Source organism: Plectropomus leopardus, chromosome 15, assembly GCF_008729295.1.
Source record: "Plectropomus leopardus isolate mb chromosome 15, YSFRI_Pleo_2.0, whole genome shotgun sequence".
In the NCBI taxonomy this organism is placed as follows: Eukaryota; Metazoa; Chordata; class Actinopteri; order Perciformes; family Serranidae; genus Plectropomus; species Plectropomus leopardus.
The window spans coordinates 5,151,354-5,171,576 of record NC_056477.1 but is presented as its reverse complement, the minus strand read 5'-3'; the positions used below and the strand labels follow the sequence as shown (position 1 = coordinate 5,171,576).

The 20,223-nt window shown below is 39.7% G+C and overlaps 1 protein-coding gene across 1 annotated transcript; it reads right to left on the bottom strand.

Annotated features, from left to right (window-relative positions):
* Window positions 1–1,004: 1,004 nt before the first annotated feature.
* LOC121954521 (actin-related protein 2) lies at window positions 1,005–18,891 on the bottom strand. Its single transcript, XM_042502070.1, has 9 exons — window positions 18,778–18,891; window positions 14,877–14,987; window positions 12,100–12,315; window positions 11,865–11,937; window positions 11,066–11,202; window positions 9,816–9,965; window positions 7,551–7,696; window positions 6,316–6,448; window positions 1,005–2,547 (listed from the first exon to the last, which is right to left on the bottom strand). The coding sequence occupies exons 1-9, from the start codon at window positions 18,823–18,825 to the stop codon at window positions 2,377–2,379; spliced, it is 1,185 nt and encodes a 394-aa protein (XP_042358004.1). The 5' UTR covers window positions 18,826–18,891; the 3' UTR covers window positions 1,005–2,376.
* Window positions 18,892–20,223: the final 1,332 nt, after the last annotated feature.

The following is a 20,223-nucleotide window of genomic DNA, read 5'->3' as shown; positions in this document are numbered from 1 at the left end:
TATGACTGAAACTGATGTTTATCAGTAAACTTTTCCTTTTTTCTCCAAATCAATTTTCTCCTCTCAGCCCAAAGATGACTCACAACTGGAGTTGACTGGCTGCATGTCAGCAAGTGGAGCGTGTCATTACAGGCTTTGCATAATATTTGGTGTTTCGTAACGATTTCTGACTGACAAAATGATCCCAACTTACTCAGTTCCACTAACTGGCTTTTTCTAGCTTTCAACTGGGTCACATGGTCTTCGGGAGCAGAGGGGATTTTTGTTTGGTTGTCATGGAGATGGATTTGTTGACATGCAAGCTCAGTAGATATCTCCTTTGAGGTTGTTAACCCTTTGAAACCTGGATTGACATGTTTTTTTTACGCTGCATTCGGATGCATTTTGGAAGCAGTTCAACCCTTTATAGCCTGAGCTAATTGGTTTGGTTTCTTTTTTCAAAAAAAGGGAAGAAAGGCATTAATCAACTTGGCAAGAAGTGTCTCACAAATTGTAAGAACTGACAAGAAATGAGCTGAAAATTAAAAAGGGGGAGATTATTAGAAAATTATATAATAAAAAACAACCAACGGAAAAATGTAATGAAAACTACATTTAAAACTGACAATTTTTTTTATATGTATATACATACATACATGTGTATGTGTGTAAATGTATATATGTATGTAAAATTTTATTACGGTTTTTTATAAATGTTTTTTCAGTGTTTTTTTTGGATAATTTTCTAATAATCCTCCCCACTTTTAAAACAAAAATTCTAAATTTATAAAAAAATATTTATACATATAAAATTATACATTTTAATTTTCAGCACTTTTTTCAGGTGATTTTTGTTTCTTTGTTTTTTACTTTTCATTTTTTGTTTGAGTAAAACCCTAAACAAGCCTTGTGATATCACTATTTTATGACTCTGCAGTGCTCCCAGATTTTAGACGTATTCCTAAAACTCAGCAAAACAAAACAGGCCCCAGCTGTGTTGAAAAGAGGAAGCTGCCACACAAACATCCTTATAAATCACTTTTCTTTATTTAAATCAGCGTTAGGCAGTTATGCTATGAACAACACAGGAAAATAAAAATAAAAACAGTGACAAAAAGAAAGACATTAAAACATGAGAGAGATCCAGTTAACATTAACTGCACTTGGCACTGGATAGACGTTCATGGAAAGAGGAGAGAGAAAAAAATATACACATTTTTTTCATACTCAAAATAGAAGTGCCTCCAGTAATCATTAAGTCGACCGCTGGGAGTGAAAGACTGGAGAACTTAAATATGGTCTCAACAGTATTTAGACATCAATAAAATACCGTTTTATTTTCCAAGATTCAAATCGATCTCGTCAGCCTGCGACTGCCTCCGTGCTGCGGTGGATCTGCGCGAGTACGACGGGTGAGGTGCTATGGCGTCGACAGTAATATTGCTACAACTGCTCGCACCCGTTCATTCAGCTCCAGATTTACACGGAGAGAGGAGGCAGAGGCGAGGCTATCTGACGAGGAACAAACAGTATCACTCCCCCGAAAAATCCTCCCCTCACCACCCACAAACCCCAAAGTACCATCACACACCCGACGTCAAGCTCAGGGGCTTTCCTTTGTGTATTTGTCCCTTTATAAATCAACCATCAATTCTTCATAAAAACGTGGAGGAACTTCTGTTACCACAATACACTCCATTTACAATGGTAGTAGTGCACAGCAACAAAAGGAAAAAAAGTCAATGAAAAAAAATGTTAAGATATAAATTGAACTCCAACAAAAAAACAAAAAAAGTAAAAGCAGAACAAAAAGTAATCCCTCTCCCAGAAAAGAAAAAGTCATGATATCATTTATAAAAAACCGACATAAAAATGTGATCAGTTCTCGCTCACCTGGAACAGATGCTGAAAGCGGCCCGTGGCTGTTTGTGGTGGACCCTGATTGTGATTTTACAGAAACTTTGCATCAATTTATCCCCTCCGGAGGTTTTAATCAAAAAAGGAAAATAAAATTGAGTGACGATTTCCCGACTTGATTTTTTAACCTTCTCCACCAGTGACAATTAAGACACCGACGGAGCAACGTTAACCCTTTCAATTTAAGTAAAGGAGGGGTTTCAGTGTAAATCTGCAAAATGGAATTTGTTCTTGTGGGCTTGCGAGGAAAAGTGTGAGTCAATCCCAAAACCAGGAGAGAAGAGAGGCAGAGAGGAGAGAGAGGAGGAGGTGACGGCTCGATTCCCGCTGATGTTTGAGGATCAAGAGCCGAGAGAGAGAAGAAGAAGGATAAATAGATATATACTCTGCGATGTGGGCGAGGGGGAGATGTGTGCATGTCGTGTGTGTGTGTGTTTGTGTATATGTGTGTGTGTGGTCGTGGTCTGTCCGTCCAGTGCTTTATCTGACGGTGACTCCTAGTTTTTCCAGCACGCGGACTCCTTTCTCCTGGTACTCCTCCCGGGTCAGCCAGAAGTTGTCCTTGTCCTTCATGATGTCGGCCAGCACGGCTCCGCCCAGGAACACCATGTGCTTTCGCCTGGGAGGATCCTCGATCCGGATCTTGAATTTCTACAAGACAAGGGGACACAGAGACATAAAACACGTCCCCGTGTAACAAGAACTGACCTGCAGAGTAAGGCGGAGTTCACACTGCAGCTCCAAGTGTCCCAATGCTTTGTTTTTTTTCAGTCTATATATCATAAACATCGAAATTCGATCCAGAGGCCTAAACACAGTCATGTTTCTGCAGGTTCATCAAATTCAATTCAAGACTTCTTCAGATCTTTTTAATCCAACGTAAAATGCAAATAATGTGTGTTATTAGATCACATTTTTTCACACAGCATATAACTAGAACAAGAAAAAAATGCTATTTCTAATGATTAGTTAACCCTTTGAAACCAAATTGGCATTACTTCTCTCATAAAGGGAAGAAAGCAATGAGCAACTTAAAAAAAAATGACCCCAACGTTAGCACAAGATTAGGGGTTTAAAAGGACAAAGAAATGTACCTGAAAATTTGCAGATAAAAAGGAAAGTTTAAAAAAGTGTGCTCAATAATAATAAAACTATCCATCCATCCATCTAGAGCTCATCACCTTTTCCATGTTTTCAAAAGAAATCCAACCAATTTGCTCAAATTGAAGGTTTCAATACTCGTGCAAGGCATCTGAATGCACTACAAAAAAGTGATGTTAAAACTTGTAAAACCTGTTTGCACCAGGTCTGATGGCACCAACTAAAACTGCAAAATACCTCCCTAACTAACCAACTACCAAAAAATAAATAAGCATGTAAACAGCCTCCAGCAGAAACTATCTACTGCAGATAAAAAGCCACTTTTTAACTCATTTATAGTCGCATAACGTCTCTCAAAAAAACCCTGCAGTCAACACTTAACATCTCATAACTAACATTACTGCCTTCTGCAAGCACGAAAAATCTACAATCATCTTGCAATAGCGTCGCTCCAGCCGTGACTTCAACAAATGTGGGCCAGGGGAGTGCAGAGATGAGGCTAATGGCCTCTTCTCTACATCTCTATGTCCCTACCATCGTCCTTCAAGCTCCCGAACACCTTTCACTGTGACCTCAATCACACACCTGTAACGTTTCGTGACTGCAACTCGCACAGTCGCATTGACGAAATCTGTCAGACAGACATAAACCTGGCAAAATACTCAAAACGGCTCCTCTAGTTCCTGATAAAATTGGTGTCACCTGGACCACATTTTGACATGATAACACACACACACACACACACACACACACACACACACACACACACACAGTCAAAACAACAATACTAACATTGAATTTTAGGCTTTGAGACTTGCACGTACCCTTCTAACATTGGTACATTCAAATCAAAATTCAGATTACTACAATTACAAGCACGAGATCTGCTGTCATAATTTTGGAGCTTGGTTCAACCAGCGTTAACATTACATAATAATCATCAAGATCTGTATCTTATTGTGACAGTTTTTTTGGCCAACAAGCTGTAAACAAAATATTTGCGTAAAGAATTATCACCTTATAACGTTGATGAAATACACATGTTGGCAACAGGCTGCCGATTCAAACATCCAGCAGACACAAAGTAATATTAGCACTTTTTTTAGTCTTTTTATGATTAATAATTAAAGTTAATTGCAACATGCACTCCCCTTTAGCTCCGTTTTGGTCTTCACCAACTACTAAATGATTTATGAGCAAACAGCTGCTGCAAGTGGAATCAGCTGAGATGAGAGCGGTAAAAGTGAACCAAAACAGTTCAGTTTTAGGTCATGAAGCCATAAAAATAACCTAAAAATAACCTTAAAAACATGCTTAAAGGCTGCGAGCAACACGTTTGCATTTAATCGTTTGATCTTTTACGAATGTGAAAATAAGTGATTCTCCACCCAAAATCCGCTTTAAATGTGGCTCCAGCTCACGTCAGATAAAACTTAGTGACAAGCGCTTAAGACGACAGAAGCATCAAAACATAAATACAAACTCTACAAACCTCTGCTGCCGCACCTCTCTGCTCTCTGTCTGTACGCTCAGTTTGCTCCAAACACTCATATTTTCACCAAATAGGGCTAAAGACGCCGCTTCTGTTTAATGCTCACATGGTGAGCAGTCTAAACGTAGTTTCAACAAACAAACAGCTAAACGGTGCAAGATACAAATGAGGTGGTGTGTTAATAATAATTTGGCTGTTTTGGAGATAAGGCGAAGCATGTGGAATTTGCAACAGAAATTGTTGAAAACATTTTTATTGATGTTTTGATTAGTCTTTTCCTCCTGTGAGCTCTTGTCAGACCTGGAATTCACTGTAAGCGACATGAGTTAACCACAGCCGCTACCAAGTATTTGGTGTAAAAAAATATTTGGGCATCTATAATATAAAGACTTCATTCCAAAATTAGATAAACAGTCGAGGAAAAGCGAAGCCGGCAGCAGTTGCGGGCAGGAAAGTAAAGCACATAATGACTTGCTTTTAAACTCATGAGTCATCTGCAGACCTTTGTTTACAAAATAGCTCAGAGTAAAATCATCAGTGTCTTTGGGACACTGAAGTGGAAATGTGATGTGGGGATATTTTCCCCAAACAAATATTTATCACTGGGAGGTGAACCCCACATTTGTTGTTATTAAAAGTGTTCTGTTTAAGTAAAATGAGCGTCTGTTAACCTCCAGCACCACCTGGTGGTGGACGTCGTACACTGCACCGGTCTGACACAAAACAGGACGGCAAACTTTGCTCCTAAACCTCGCAGATGTGTTTAAGACTGTCCAGGTAGTAACAGCACATAATTCAAGGTGTTTGATTTACTCTACTGTGAACTCCGTGTGTGGGATTTACCTCTCGAGAACAAAGGAGATACTGTCAGGTGTCAGTCGCCGTTTACACACGAAACTTTACTGCTCCCTCACATGTGGGAAACCTCGCTCAGGCCAACTCAAACAAACCCAGAGAATCAGCTGGAAATATTAATTCACACCAACTGAGAGGCCCAGTGTAGTAAAGCCAGACTTTTTCTCATCTGGATGTTCAATGACAGTTTTTTAAGATGACACTGATCGATCAATCACCCGCCATGAAGTTGATTGTAATTTTAGCGTTATTTATTTGGAAAATGTACCAGTTGGATTGATAAAACAAGACAGATATTTATTAAAATATTATTAGCAGGTAGCAAAAAAGCAATAACCACGAAAAAGTCTCCAACGAGAGCTGACTGGAGAGAAAAAGTTGTGGAAATTTATATTACGGAACAACTGACTTTTTCCTCAAAGACATCACTGAAAAATGTAAAAAAAATATTGAAAGAAGTGGAGATCCTATTTGAATTTGAAGTTTTATTTTATATGTTTATCTTGTTTGGAGAATCGTGTTTTATGATAAACAGAATGGACTTTGGCCTATTAATGAGTGAAAGACTCCTCGCTTCTTAACATGGAAAAGTAAAGAAAAAAAGGAGCAAAAAAACACCAGGATCGTCATGAATCAGGATCATGGATCACAAGGACCTTGTAGGATGTTAAAGGACAATTGTGGACTTAAAGGATGCACAGTCCTTGATACTGAAATATAACCTACGATGACCCTGTCTGTTGTTTCTTGTCTTGTCTTTTGTGTTCTTGACACAAAACAATTACAAAATAAATCATATTTAAAAGATCACATCGATCACAGTACAACTGACACTAACCAAGTTCTAATCTGAGCTAAAATTAATGTTGTGTGACGTGTTTTCAAAGTCAAACTGTAAACCACACCTTAGAGCTCTTTCTGTATTGCTCTTCACGCAGAATAATCAGAAATGTTAAGGGTTTATCGCTCACCGAAAGCTTGGCCACATCTCCCTTGAGGACACGCTCCAGGTACAGCTGCTTGAGTTCCCTCTCCAGCCGAGACGGCAGGCCGGGGTACATGGTGGATCCTCCCGACAGCACGATGTGTTTGTAGAACTCAGGCCTGACGACGCGGAGACAAAAGGGGGTGAGAACCAGGAGGAGACAACATGCACGCAATAACAATAATAACACATGCATTTTTATAGCACCTTTTGTGCAAGAAATGCACCCCAACGTGCTTTTCAACAAAGAAATTACATTAACAAGTGCTTGACGTGAAGACATAATAAAACCCACATGTAAAAATAAGATCACAAAATACATAAAATGCATCTTCACATGGATAAAACCCATTTGATAATACTAATAAAAGTAAGATAAAAATAAGGATAAAAATACAATGCACAGAATGCATAACATAAGATGGAAAAAAACACTGGGATAATATTAATTAAAATAATGCAAAAATAGAGTGTATGAAATGCATAGAATTAAGGAAAATATAAGATTTTAAAGAGCAGAGTGAAGCAAAAATGCAAAGCAGCTAAGTCAGAGCTGGTTAAAGGCTTAAGTGAAGAGATACGTTTTTAGTTTTCCTTTGAAAAATGTTCAGCAAGGTGGCTTCTCTGATATCTATAGGCAGTGTGTTGCAGAGCTCTGGGGTGTAACTGACAAATGCTGTAACCCCAATTTTCTTTTTGCTGTTTTTGAAATTAACCCGCCTGCAGATATCGCAGTGTGAATGAAGGCAAGTAAGGACAAAGAGAGTTAGCAATGTAGAGAGAAGCAACTTTTTAAAACCATACAAGTGACATATTTTCCCATTTTAAGTCTACAAATGTTGAAAAATGTCCCTTAGTGAGTTAAGGTGAATTCTACAAAATGGATCATTCAACTTGACAGGAAGGAATAAATAATGGCGTATTTGGTTTCCATGCGTACATTTTCTTGGATATTTCCACTCTTTTACATACCCAAAGATCCATTTTCATAGTTTCCATACAGAACTCTGGTGTGCAAGAAATATTTAGTTTGATATCTAAAACCCTCTACTGCTTCAGTGGGAGCTCTGCTGGGCCAACACCACCGTTTTGCATATCTGTGTGTGTGTGTGTGTGTGTGCTGTGGCTTGTTAATGTTGTGTATTAACGTGTGTTAGAGCCGTAACAGTCACTTTTAGTGCATATATACTGGTGTATTCTTATCGATTCGTTTGGCCTCACCTGGTGTCTATATCTGCAGCCTGGATGGTGTTGAAGAGGAGCTCGGCCACTCCGACACCCTCCACGTTGATGAGGTGGGGCTGGAACAGCGCCTCGGGGGCCTCAAACCGCTCTCCTCCCACCTTGATCACACGACCATCTGGCAGCTGGAGATGTGTGGGAGGGAAGAGATGAAAAGAGACGGAAAAAACGAAAACATGACACCACTGAAGAGGTAGGATTTAATGTATGACTCAGCCGAGAGTCATAAATCTTGACCGAAAGAAGTTTAACGTTTGTTGTATGAAAGGAAGTCATAACTTCTCAATGCACCTTTTTTTTAAAGAAAAATGTGTTACTGCATAATATTGTACAACAAGTTCAAGCACAGAGTGTGTAGGCTCCAAACTGAGTAGAGTAAATGTGTGTGTGTGACTATAAAAAGGCTTCATTCAGCCGAGGGCAGTGGGAGGAAGCGGAGCCCAGCCACCGCCGCAAAGTGGCTGCACAGGAAATGATGTAACGCACAGTTCAGGGCCCTTCGGCCACAGTTACATTGCCCTCCTTGTTTCGTGCACACAAAACCATACTTACACATACATGTTCACACACCTACACACACACACAGTCGCCTACACTAACCCAAACACACACGGTCAGTGAGCTCTGAGACACAACATGTGCTCGCTAAGGCGTGCAGTAACACAGACTTCAGGACCTGCGTTTAGACTCTGTGGTTCCCTCTGCAGGGAAAAGGGTCTTGGAAAGAAAAGCAAGCCTGGCGGAGGAGTGCTGCACCCCCATATGTTTGAGTCCCAGAGAAAACAGTTAGTCAGCAGCACTGCCCTGTCCTGCAGCAGCCAACAGAACCAACAACGGGCATGTGGTAGTCTACTTAGCGCCGTGCAGAAACAGATTTAGTTACCCCATTAGCTTTGATTGCCCCAAAATACGGCCGCTTCTGAATAACAAATCCTGCGATGCTATTTTGAGCAGAAATGGGAAACTTGTGTGCATGAAAATAACTCATTTTACATTAAAAAGTAAACATAATGAAATAAGAAAATCACAGAGTGCTGAAAGTACGTTGCCAACTGACGCAGAAATGGCCAACCTATTTAAAAAATAAACCGCTGCTTTATGTGGAAACAAACTATGGATGTGGAGTTTAAAATCAATATCTTTAGCAGTTATTTTGCACAATTCAGTCTCAAACACACCAAATCACCAAAATGGAACGGGTCCCGTTTCTGTTTGAGCATGCAATTTTGAACCAATCAGCACATTTTGACCAAAAATAAACTAGTTGGGAACCTGAAAAGGTGGTTCAAAAAATAGGTTTTTATTGACCTGAAGTGCGAACAGTGACAACAAGTGGATGTGTAAATTCAGGTTGGAATGAGTCGTGCTTGTAATAGTTTTCTACCACTTATGATTAATAGTTATTGCATGCTTGTTTTTGTAATGAAAGTAAATATCTGTGACTAATAACAGAACAGAAGCTCACAGTTAATGCTAATCTAGGCAATCTGCCACTTTGCCATTTCTTTCCGCTGTGTATTGTCCAACAGCATCCGTTGAGAACAGATCGTTGATTACAATGGTTTTGCTCAAAACTGGTAGAAATGCAACTTAAATCTAAAAAAGAAAAGTTTGAAGAACGAGAGCTAATTTGGTGAAAAAGGAGGAAAGTGTCCTGGCCGTTTTTTTTTGAGCTCATGTCTTTAATTTAGCTTAGTCCTCTATTTCTTTAAGAGGATGTGCTCTTTTTTATGGCATATTTATTCAATAAATGAGCGCAGGAAACATGGGGACAGCACCGGGGTGACATTGAATGGTACCACGTGTGAACAAGAGGGACAAGCTGGAGGTTATAAAACTGCAGCAGTAACCTACTACAACTTCTCTTTTTGGATATTTAATCAAATTGTTATGTTTCCCTTTTTTATCCAATTCCTTTTTCCCCGAACTCATGCCAACTGAGTGAAGAGTGCCCAGAGTGTCCATGTGAGGGCAGCAACTAGTTTTTAAGTCAGGCTTCACACCGGCTACTGTGTCTGCACACCTAATGAAACCACAGACAGCTGCTTACATTATTAGCTCCACAGCAGTTTAACAGCGCTGAGAAACAGCCCTCACAAACAGATACATCCACATCCTAAACTCCCTCTGCAGGTATAATGGAGAGACTGTCCAAACAGCCTGTGCACTTCTGGTAGTTTTTATTGAAATAAATAAGATTTATCAGTTTTATTCTGTTGAAAATGAAAACATGCGAGTATTTACCGTGTATGATTCCACCAACACGGTGGTCTCCAGCGCCAGCTTCTGCTCCTGCTCGATGTTGTAGCCCACATAGCACAGCTTCTCCTTCATCATGCGCACCGTCTCAAAGTCTGCAGAGTGATTGAAGGCGTAACCCCTCAACAACAACAACTGCGAAAAGGGAGAAAAGAAGCAGAAAGAAGTTGAGGAAGGTCAGAAAACATTAATATTCCTAGTTACCATCCATTCGTTCCTTTCTTTTCTCAAATGAAGACCCTGTTGTTTCATTTTACAAAGACGATTCAGACTCCTAACACCTGAAACACACTGCATGCATGAGCAGCGCGTGACGGCAACCTCGCCAAACTGCAGCGTCTTGCACACTCATGATGTTCACACTGGCAGCGTTGTTGCTGTGACGCTCCTGCAGAGCTGGCTGCTGCTATGAGAACTAGATTTCCACAATTATAAGCAAATATTACATTTATGTATGAAGTCGTGCAAACTCCAGCATTGTCAACAACACGGCTCTGCAAATGTTTCAGAATAAAATGCCTTTTGTCAACAACTGATGGGATTCTGTCGACAGAGACGTTGTCAGAGGGCTTTTATTTTGAAACTGAAACAGGAAAGTTTGAGTAAAACATATATTTGTGTTTCCTCATGTGTACGATGAAGACATTGAACCTGTGGTTAAAGTTGGCAGAGCCAATATGATTAGCAAAACACCATTTTCACCGTCCATGTCTGCTCACACAGGGCGGCTGTGGCTCAGAGGTAAAATTGCTCCCAATGCTGCATCATCGGAGTGTGAATGTGGCACCATGTACGGTAGCCTCAGCCACCACTGTGTGAATGTGTGTGTGAATGGGTGAATGTGACATGTAGTGTGAAAGCACTTTGAGTGGTCAAAAAGACGAGAAAATCGCTATACAAGTGCAGTCCATTTGCTGCTCTGACTTGTTAACATGGGTGCCGAAAACCCCCCCAAAAAACCCAACAGGTTCTGCAACGCTCACGTGCTGCTCACACAGAAAGTCTGTTCAAGCGCAAAGACCAAACAAAACTTCCAGATTATGATGATAACCCATTTCATGAGAATGAAGTCCAACATATTAAACTAAAAAAGCATGAAAATGTGGATTTTATAAGTAGAATGATGCCTCTGCAGTAAATTATGACGGTGCAGCGCCACTAAGTCTTAAAACGTCTAAGTTTTGTTGTGTTATTCGTCACTATGTCTCGAGAGAGTCTCGTGCATGACTCGATACCTTGATGAGGTAGCGGGTGATGTCCCTGCCTGCAATGTCCAAGCGTCTTGTCAGATGGGGCAGGCTGAAGCCCTCATACACTGGACAGATGTGTGTCACACCATCTCCCGAGTCCACCACCACACCGGTCAGAAGGCCTAAAACACACAGACAGACACACACACACACTACAGTTAATAATCTACAACTCCACCACGCTAGGTGTGTTTGTGTCTGTGTTTTATCCAGTGTGTGCTTTGGGCTCCTGATTGTTGGCCTTGTTAGCTAAATAAACATACAAAACCTGGAAAGATAACACATCCGATGAAACAATTAACTGCTATTTAACCGGTGGGTAGTAAAGAAAATGGTAGAGCAGCGTACAGAGTGGTGAGTGTGAAACGGTGCAAATTTTCAGAATTCATCTGACGCATCTTAAAGGTAGGATTTCAATTAAAAAACTTCAGATAATGTCAGGATATCGTGTCTGTCACTGGAAGATTAAGAAGTGATGTTCATGCGACTTTCTGCCACAAAGAATAAAATATCTGCTATCCAGTAGTCTCATAAAACAAATCTTTGCACAAACTATTTGACAAGGGTGTGGTGGTCAGATACCGCCACACAAGAATACTTCAACTATTAAAATGCATTCTGCCTCTGAGCTGCTGAACTACTAATCATTTGCCAGTTTTAAGACGGATATAACTCTGGTGTCAGGGGAGTTTGTGGGTCAGAGGTTTGTTGAAATAGAACACCTGCGAAATTTTTCTGATATGGGTTAAACTTGCAGCCCGAGCGTGCATGTGCGTCCTCCTACCTTGGGCATACAGGGTCAGTACAGCTTGAATAGCAATGTAGACTCCTGAAAATTGGTAGGTCTCAAACATCACCTGCAGGAGAAAACATCACACTGTAAATACAACTGTTTGTTGCTGTAGAGCTGACAACACATGCACAAATGTACCTCTAACATCCATCAGTGATACAGAGCGGACAAGACTTTCTGACCCACTGTAAGACGTGCATAAAGTAGCCAACACACAGCGACATACCTCAATGATTTTTTCGCGGTTCTTGGTGGGGTTCATGGGCGGCTCGGTCAGCAAGATCTTGCAGTTGCGGGAGTCGATGTTGAGTTTCTCTGGGCCGAAGGTGTAGTCCCACAGGTGCTTCATGTCATCCCAGTTCCTGACGATGCCGTTCTCCATGGGGTAGTTGACCTCCAGCATGGAGCGCAGCTCGCTGGCCTCGTCCCCCACCATCAGGTCCTGGAGAGAGAGGTTAAAGGTCAGCAGGGATGAATATTTACAGGCTCTGCAGTGTGGCTCTCCACTTCTGTTTAAAAGCCAGTTTGCATCAATAGGCGGGTTTCCATTGCAGGTTTGCGCAAAATTTAAGTGATATTTTTGAAATGTTGAACACAATTGCGACATGACTGCATTTCCACTGAGTGATTTTATGTGATTTCTCCTCCCACGATAACATTACAGTAACCATGGCGATGGATGTTCAAAACATTAGCAGGGTTATTTCTCCTGCAACAACCGCACTAGCTGTCATTATTTCCAATCGAAGGCGACGCAGGCATGTTATGAGAGCGATAATGGAAAGGCGAGCCCCTTATAAGTGAGAGCAGCCAAATATGACGGATTTCGGAGAGGTGATGGTCCACAATTTCACGAAGGAACTGTGGATTTAAATCTTCCGGATGATCCGCTCAACTTTTGAAGAGTTACGCGATGCAATGACACCTACTGTAGTGCCTGCTGCATCATGAGGGAGGGAGCCAGTAACTACCAACAAGCGCATAGCCATAGCAACATGTGACCTATAAAAGCAAAAAAGGGCTTTCAGTGCAGTTTTGCAAAATATGGCTTTTTTGGAAATGGCTGCAAGACCACATGCAAGCGTAAAAACTTTTTTGGGATAAATAGGAGGGTTTTTTTCTTCGGAAATTGACGTGTTTCTATTAGACGTATTTTATATTTGCAATATCAATTTGTGCAATTTGAGGGTTAATGGAAACCTGCCTACTGAGAGTCACTGGGAGTAGAGATGAGCACTGTTGGTTAAGATCAACAGAATCAGTCAATTCAATTTTTCCACTTGGCCCGCTAGTCTCATAAAATGGGAGAAACTGGATCATCACACCAAGTCATACGTCTGACGACGAAAGTTGCATTAATATTCTCGCCCAAAATAGCTTTCTGTTTTAAAACTCAGTTACCCAGCATGCACAAGCCATCATTTTCCATGCATCGACACCTGGAAACACTTGCGTTTCCCTCTAGCTACAGTAAACCACTTGTTTTAGCACCATTCAACTAGCTGCATGCAAGGCAGCCTGGCAATGTAAACAACCGCTGGGTTAGCGCTCAGTGTTAGCCACACAGTCAAGCATCTCACGTTCCACTTGGAGACATCAAAAGCCTACTGAAGGCAGCCATTTTATGGGTTCATCCTGTGTGCTTTGGCATTAACAAAGTACCAGTCACAGGCATTGCCTCCATGTGGTCTCAATAAAAAAAAAGGAAAAAAGGAAAACAGAAAAACAGATGTGCTTCCGTCTTCAACTTTCAGCTGTCTGCCATGAACCCTCAAGTGTGGACACTTCCTCTGTAAGGTGAAACACCCGCACATACTCAGGCAAAAGCTCTGAATTTAAATAAGATGTGTTTGTGGCGACACCACAGTGAGGTAAAAAGATCTGTGATGTACATCAGTACACAACATTTATCATTTAGCACCAAGCATTATAGCTGCATTTGACATTTTAAGTTCTTTTTAGCTAAAAACTGTTAATATTTCAGTCCTTAAATAGCATCAGGACTGGTGGGGTGGGGGGCTGTCAGGATGCGCCAGCAGATCAGAGGCTCTGAAAATGGGAATCGGTCCAAAATCTCTTTTAGCACTCCATCGATAACAGCTGGCCTATGATTCATCACAGCCATTTCTGCAACACTTTCAGCCTGGGGAGAGGAGCGCGTTAACGTAAGGGCTGTATATCTATCGGACTCTCTGCCGCTCATCTGGCCGACTCTCAAACTCAACGGCAACTAGTTGGAAAGTAAAAGAATGGGATCGTTGTGTGAGTAAAAAAACACAAACAAGAAAGAAAACAAATTAAGAAAAGACACTGGACAAAAAAAAAAAAGAGTTTAATTCGGTTGAGATGAAAACATAACAACTCTCCGGAGCAGGCAAGAACAGGAGGCACACACCAACCTGAACTTACCATCTTCTGTGCATTCTACTTCATCGAGGGGGAACAAAACATGGAGGAAGAGGAAGGTAGATATAATATAAAAAAAGATGAATAAACAAAAGGATTGGAAAGAACAGGAGAAAGATAGAGACAGGCTTCATGCTAAAATAACGGGAAATTGGCAGACATTTAGACTTCTGCTGCCCAATAAAACCCAAATTACAGGATCTAATTCAAACATTTCATATTTGCAGGACTGTACTGGAGATACTCTTGTTTGTACTGGGAGGAGGTCTAAAGCAAGCTGGCTCAGCTGATGGTTGGAGTATTGATTCTGTTATCTAACAGATTTCAGAAACGACTGGCACTCTTACTGGAGCTTACTGTGAAATTTTAACAGATCTCTTAAAGTGAAATTAGGCAGTGTGTGGTTTTGGCTTTGTGCTTGTATTAGAAACTGACTTTGCTCTGTTGTGTGTGATTTCTAGTCCTGTTTTTCACTATTGTTTACAGACTTTTTTATCTAATCTGTGGTTTCTTGATCAGTTTTCACCCTTGAAATCAAGACTTTTTCTGGTCAAATAAATCAGTCTATCCAGCAGCATCAGGCGGACCAGTTCGTACCTTGATCTCGATGTTTCCGACTTTGGCTGTCGAGCGGATGATGGGCCTCCCAACAAGCGCAGGGAAGATGTGCTCTGGGAAGTTGGAGCCTGCATAGCCGCACTTGACAAACTAGAAGAGAGAGAGAAAAGAAAAGTAAAGCACAGAGGAAGTGGTGTAAGGAAATACATTTGAGTACTGATGAGATAAACTGTGCAACACAGCCAGACAACGTCCCGGTCATCCTGCTGATAACAGCGGGCTTAATTAGCATTTAGACAGAGATAAAAATGTATCCACCGACGTCACAAGGCCACAACCACCATGCATGTGTGAACAGATACAAACATCTGCAGCTGGCGCCTGCTTCAGTCTTCATTGCAATGGTAGAAAATGTATGTCAGAATGAACAGATAAAAAATCAGCATATTATAAGGGTTAATTTAATATCAATAAAATAAAGAAATAAATAGATTTTAAAAAATAAATTAGGTATAATTCTCAAAATAAAATAAATACTAAAATTAAAATATTAGTCAAAGTCAAAATTATTTTAGATTTAGAATAGATCTTTATTTCAAACATGGAAAATAAAAAAGACAACAAAAATAAAAATATAAGCGAAAACAATAACATCAGAATGCCACCGGAGATATTCAATAAACAAACATAAGTACCTCATGTCCGAGAAGAAGTAGGAAGAAGTAAATTAAATTCTTGGTTGATTTATTAATAGTTAATACTTTATCAGTACTTTTTTTAATATTCAAAATCAGTGATAAGCGGTTCCTTTCATGGGGCTTGGTGATATCGTTCATCACAATGTTTCCTAAATAATTAAGTATTATGATACATCAAAATCAAAAGGGTGAGTATTTATTATACTAAAGATTGTGACTCAAGACTTTTTTCCAAACTGCTAGTGTTAATGGGTAAAGTCAAGGATGATCCACCGAGCAGTATTTCACTTATCAAACTTTTTAGAAACAAGTGCACTCAGTTCATTCCCCAACAAAGGACTTTGGTTAAATAAAACGTTAAGAAAAAAAACCGAGGTGACCCGATTCTGTCTGTAATGTAATTTAAACAGCTGCTGTTTGAATAACCATCTAACAGAACCGGTTCAACTTCCACGGTGAGTTTTAGGGAAAGATTGTGAAATTTACAAGTGAAACAAACAAGAGTCGTCTTTCTCCTTGTTTTGCAGCTGCATGCGCTCGGCAGACGTGCACAGCGTAGTTCAACCGTCAGCTTTTTACAGTGGACAATGATGTGAAACAGCACGCATCAGGGCTCTGAAAATATGCCGGTGACGTCTGTGGCTGTGGTTCAGACTCATCTCACTTCCTCTTGACTTCTCAATTCAACCCTGACAGAGGGCAATTATTTTTTTCTGGCTTTGCATCACGCTCTTGAAAAAGTCACGCCTCAAAAAAAGCCTTGTTAGTCAGTAGGATGCTGAGCCGGCGTCCTTTCTGACTGCTGACAAAGTTTAGACAGGAAGTGTTACCTGAGTGACTCCTTAACATAAACACAGATCAGCAAAGTGCTTTTTTTTTTTTTGCTGAAAGGGATAAAAACGACTAATTTTGTAAAAAAAAAAAAAAAAAAAACCAAACACAGCTGCTTGAAAATCCCCTCAATTCCCTTGCATAATATTATATCATATTTATACAATAACTGGCACTTCTAGTATATCTTATATCTCATACTACTATGCTATTTCATACCAGACTTTGTTGTTACTGTGTTACACCGGAGCAGCTCTGGTTTAGGAGGGAGAGCAGTCGTCCCCCAATAAGAAGGTCTCTTGTCCCTGCAGTCTACATGTCTAAGTGTCCTGCCCCCCAAATTGCTCCTGATAGCTATAATGTGCCATCGTGTGTGTGAGCGTGTGTGTGAATGGTTGGCATCTTGTGTGGTAGCCTCTGCCACCTGTGTGTGATGGGTAAATGTTGGCTTGTGTTGTAAAACTTTGAGGTGTTGCTAAAACTAAAAAAGCACTATAGGTTCAGTCTATTTACTATTTACTGTTTGACACATTACATGCTATATTATAAATACATATTATGCTATACTGATGCAGACAACACAAGGTATCATTACTTAATCACACTGTATTAAAGCCGCAAAGATAAACGAATAGTTTTTAATTGATTTGGGTCATTTTTTTAGGAAATAAAAAGTCAAAATTATCTGACTCAACTTGATGTTTCTTTAAGCACTGGGAACAGAGTAACGGTTTTTGATTTGGCTTAGGGGAGGGACATTCAACTTTACATGTATTTATTTTAAATATCATCAAATTCACAAAGCCCACAAGTGGGTTTTAAAGGTATTTCTTTAAAAATCTCCCAAATCACACCATTTATCATTGCCAGAAGCTGTGACATATGGCTATTTGTGGTGAAGGAAGAGTCATGCATTTTACCTGCACTGCACACAACGCCCTTGCTCTGATTAAAAAAAAATTAGTCCCTTAATACTTTTTCTTCTTTTTTTACTTCTGTTTGCCTGTATTTATTTCTGTCCTTGTGCTCAACCTCTAAATTTCCCTCTGGTATCAATAAAGGCTTATCTTATCATATCATATCTTATCTAATGGACCATTTAACCCTTTGAAAACCTGAGCAAATCTTCAAAAGCATTGGAGGAGGGCAATGAGCAACTTCATAAAAAAATGACCTGAAATTTGGCCCATTTTTTAAAAACGTATTAAATAAAATAAATAAATATTAACAAAGAAATGTAAGTGAGAAACAACAGAAAGCAAGGAAATTGCCTGGGAAATAAGTAAGTAAGTAAGTAAGTGAGTAAGTAAGTATATATAAATTTATATATATTCTGTAACATATTTGGCATATTTTATTCTAAAATTCATAACTAAAGTTTCTGGACATTTTCCCATTTAAAAAATAAATTATAATATTTTTCTCCCCTGCTTTTAAAATAAAACATTGATTATCTGTTTGTTTTGTTGTCACCTTTTCTTTTCTTGCAATTTGCTCATTGCCTTTTCCCATGTTTTTGAAGAGAGTTAAATATTTTTTGTATACTTGTAAAAGCATCTGAATGCAGGTTTTTAAAGGGTTAACCAACCAGCTAGGTTGTGACTAAATGACAGTAAAGATGTGGTGCAGACATGACCAACACTGTGCTGATGGTCGGTGGCTATTATGACATATCTAGAAAGTATGTCAGCCCTCAAATATGCAATAAATATATTTTTTAAAAAGCTGTTAGAGGACGAATGCATTAGGGAGAGAAATACGCGCTGTGGTCTTTCCAAGCCCCCAAAAAAAGCTGACTAAACTCAACTTGGGTGACATTTTTATCCGGGAAGTGGGTGCGAGCTGCCGAACAGGAAAACATAAAGGTGGTTCCTCATTAACCTGACACGGCCTAGCTAACGTTACACCTAGCTGACAAAAATTAAAATACGTCCTCGAAAATAAATCCAAATATGCACTAATAAAAAAAAATACTGAATCTGAAAAACAGCAAAACAAATCAGAGAAAAGCCTGACGCAGCTGCAGACAGAATAAACCAGACAGCCAGCTGTTAAAGGCTAGCAGCAAATTAGCAGGCTAGCTAGCTGACTTAGCTTCGTAACCATTGGTAGCAAATAAGCCGTTACTCGTTTTGTATTAATTTTGGGTGTTTTTGTCCTTGTGAGAGGTATACCCAAAGCTGCGTATTCAGCTTTTATCTTCACATTTGCACCCACCCTTCGTGCTGTTTCCGTGTCGGGTCTGGATGAATGAAAATTAGCTGGCTAACAGGCTAGCTAGCTACCCACCCAGTTAGCCAGCTTTGACGCTGACAGCCCCACTTCCTGTTTCACAAAATCCTTCGACAAAACGGCTCCGTTTAACGCCAGCCGCGGTTTCAGAGCGTGTTACACCGACGCAGCAAACTTACCCCGGTCCCATTGTCACAGACCACCACTTTCCTTCCCTGGCTGTCCATTATGTAAAAGCCCAGTTGCCGCTGAACCTCCCTCAACTTTCTTCGGCGAGCCGGAAGGAAGACGCACCAGCCCGGCCGAGAGGAGGAGGAGGGGACGGGCGCTCATCCGGTGTGTGACAGACAGACGCTCAAATGTCACTCACTCGCTGCACTCAGCCTAAAACTCATTTATTTTGCGAGAAAAACAAATGCACTGACTGGATGCAATGGTAGAAATAGTTATTCAAGAAGCTGTAACCGTGTATGTAGTGTAGGTTAATGCAGTTTCCACATGCAGCATGTAAAAAGAGGTGTGTGATGTCTTGGAGACAAATGTGGAGCCTCTCATCTGGCTATATTGTTAATTTTTATTTCCTAAAAACAGGCTAAATGGATCTTCAGAGCGTGCATTATTGAATATTACAAGCAGGGGGGGCACTTAATTATTAACCCCTCCTTTCACATCTGGATCAACATCAGTTTCGTTGTGCTTTTGAAAAATAAAACAAAAAAAATAAAATTATATATATATATTCTAATAATCAAGTATAGTTTCTGCACATTTTTCCACCCGTTAAAACAAAAAAATTCTAAATTGTATCTCTCTCCTTTTTAAGATGTTGATTATCAATTTGTTTTCACTTTTTATCAGTTCCTTGCAATTTGCTCATTGCCTCGTGTGTTTTTTTCATTAATATTTATTTTTATTTTATTTTAACAGTTATATGCAATTTTATTTTTTATTTCATTAAGATTAAATTAATCAAAATAACATGTTTGTTTTTATTTGTAACATTCTGACATACTTTTAGGGTTTTCTACCTTTATAAGACTAAAGCAGGTGCTAGCTGCAGATGTTTGTACTCACACATGCATGGAGATTATTGCTTATTTAATTATTAACCCTTTAACACCTGAATCGACATCGGTTTTGTCGTACTGCATTCAGACGCCTTTTACCAGAAAGCTGGTTTGATTTCTTTTAAAAACATTGACAAAAAGGCAATGAGTAATTTGCCAAGACATGTCCATATATATATATATATATATATATATATATATATGTGTGTGTGTGTGTGTGTGTGTGTGTGTGTGTGTGTGTGTGTGTGTGTGTGTGTGTGTGTGTATACTGCCATCAGCAGCAACAAGCCCAAGCAACAATTTGCACTGGAGCAGGTGATTTTAATATACTCATCCTTCAACTCCAAAGGTGTAGCAGGATCAAGAACAAATTTTATTATCATTTTTAAACTATGTTTAAAAAATGACAAATAATAAATCTACCTTGTGTCTTGATGGTCTAAAAACCAGATTAAAAAAAAGAAAAAATGTATACTTTCAATTGAAAGTTTCATAGTCCATCCATCGGACCACTTAACTTACTCAGGCTTTATCAAACTATACTTAACTTTTGTCTGT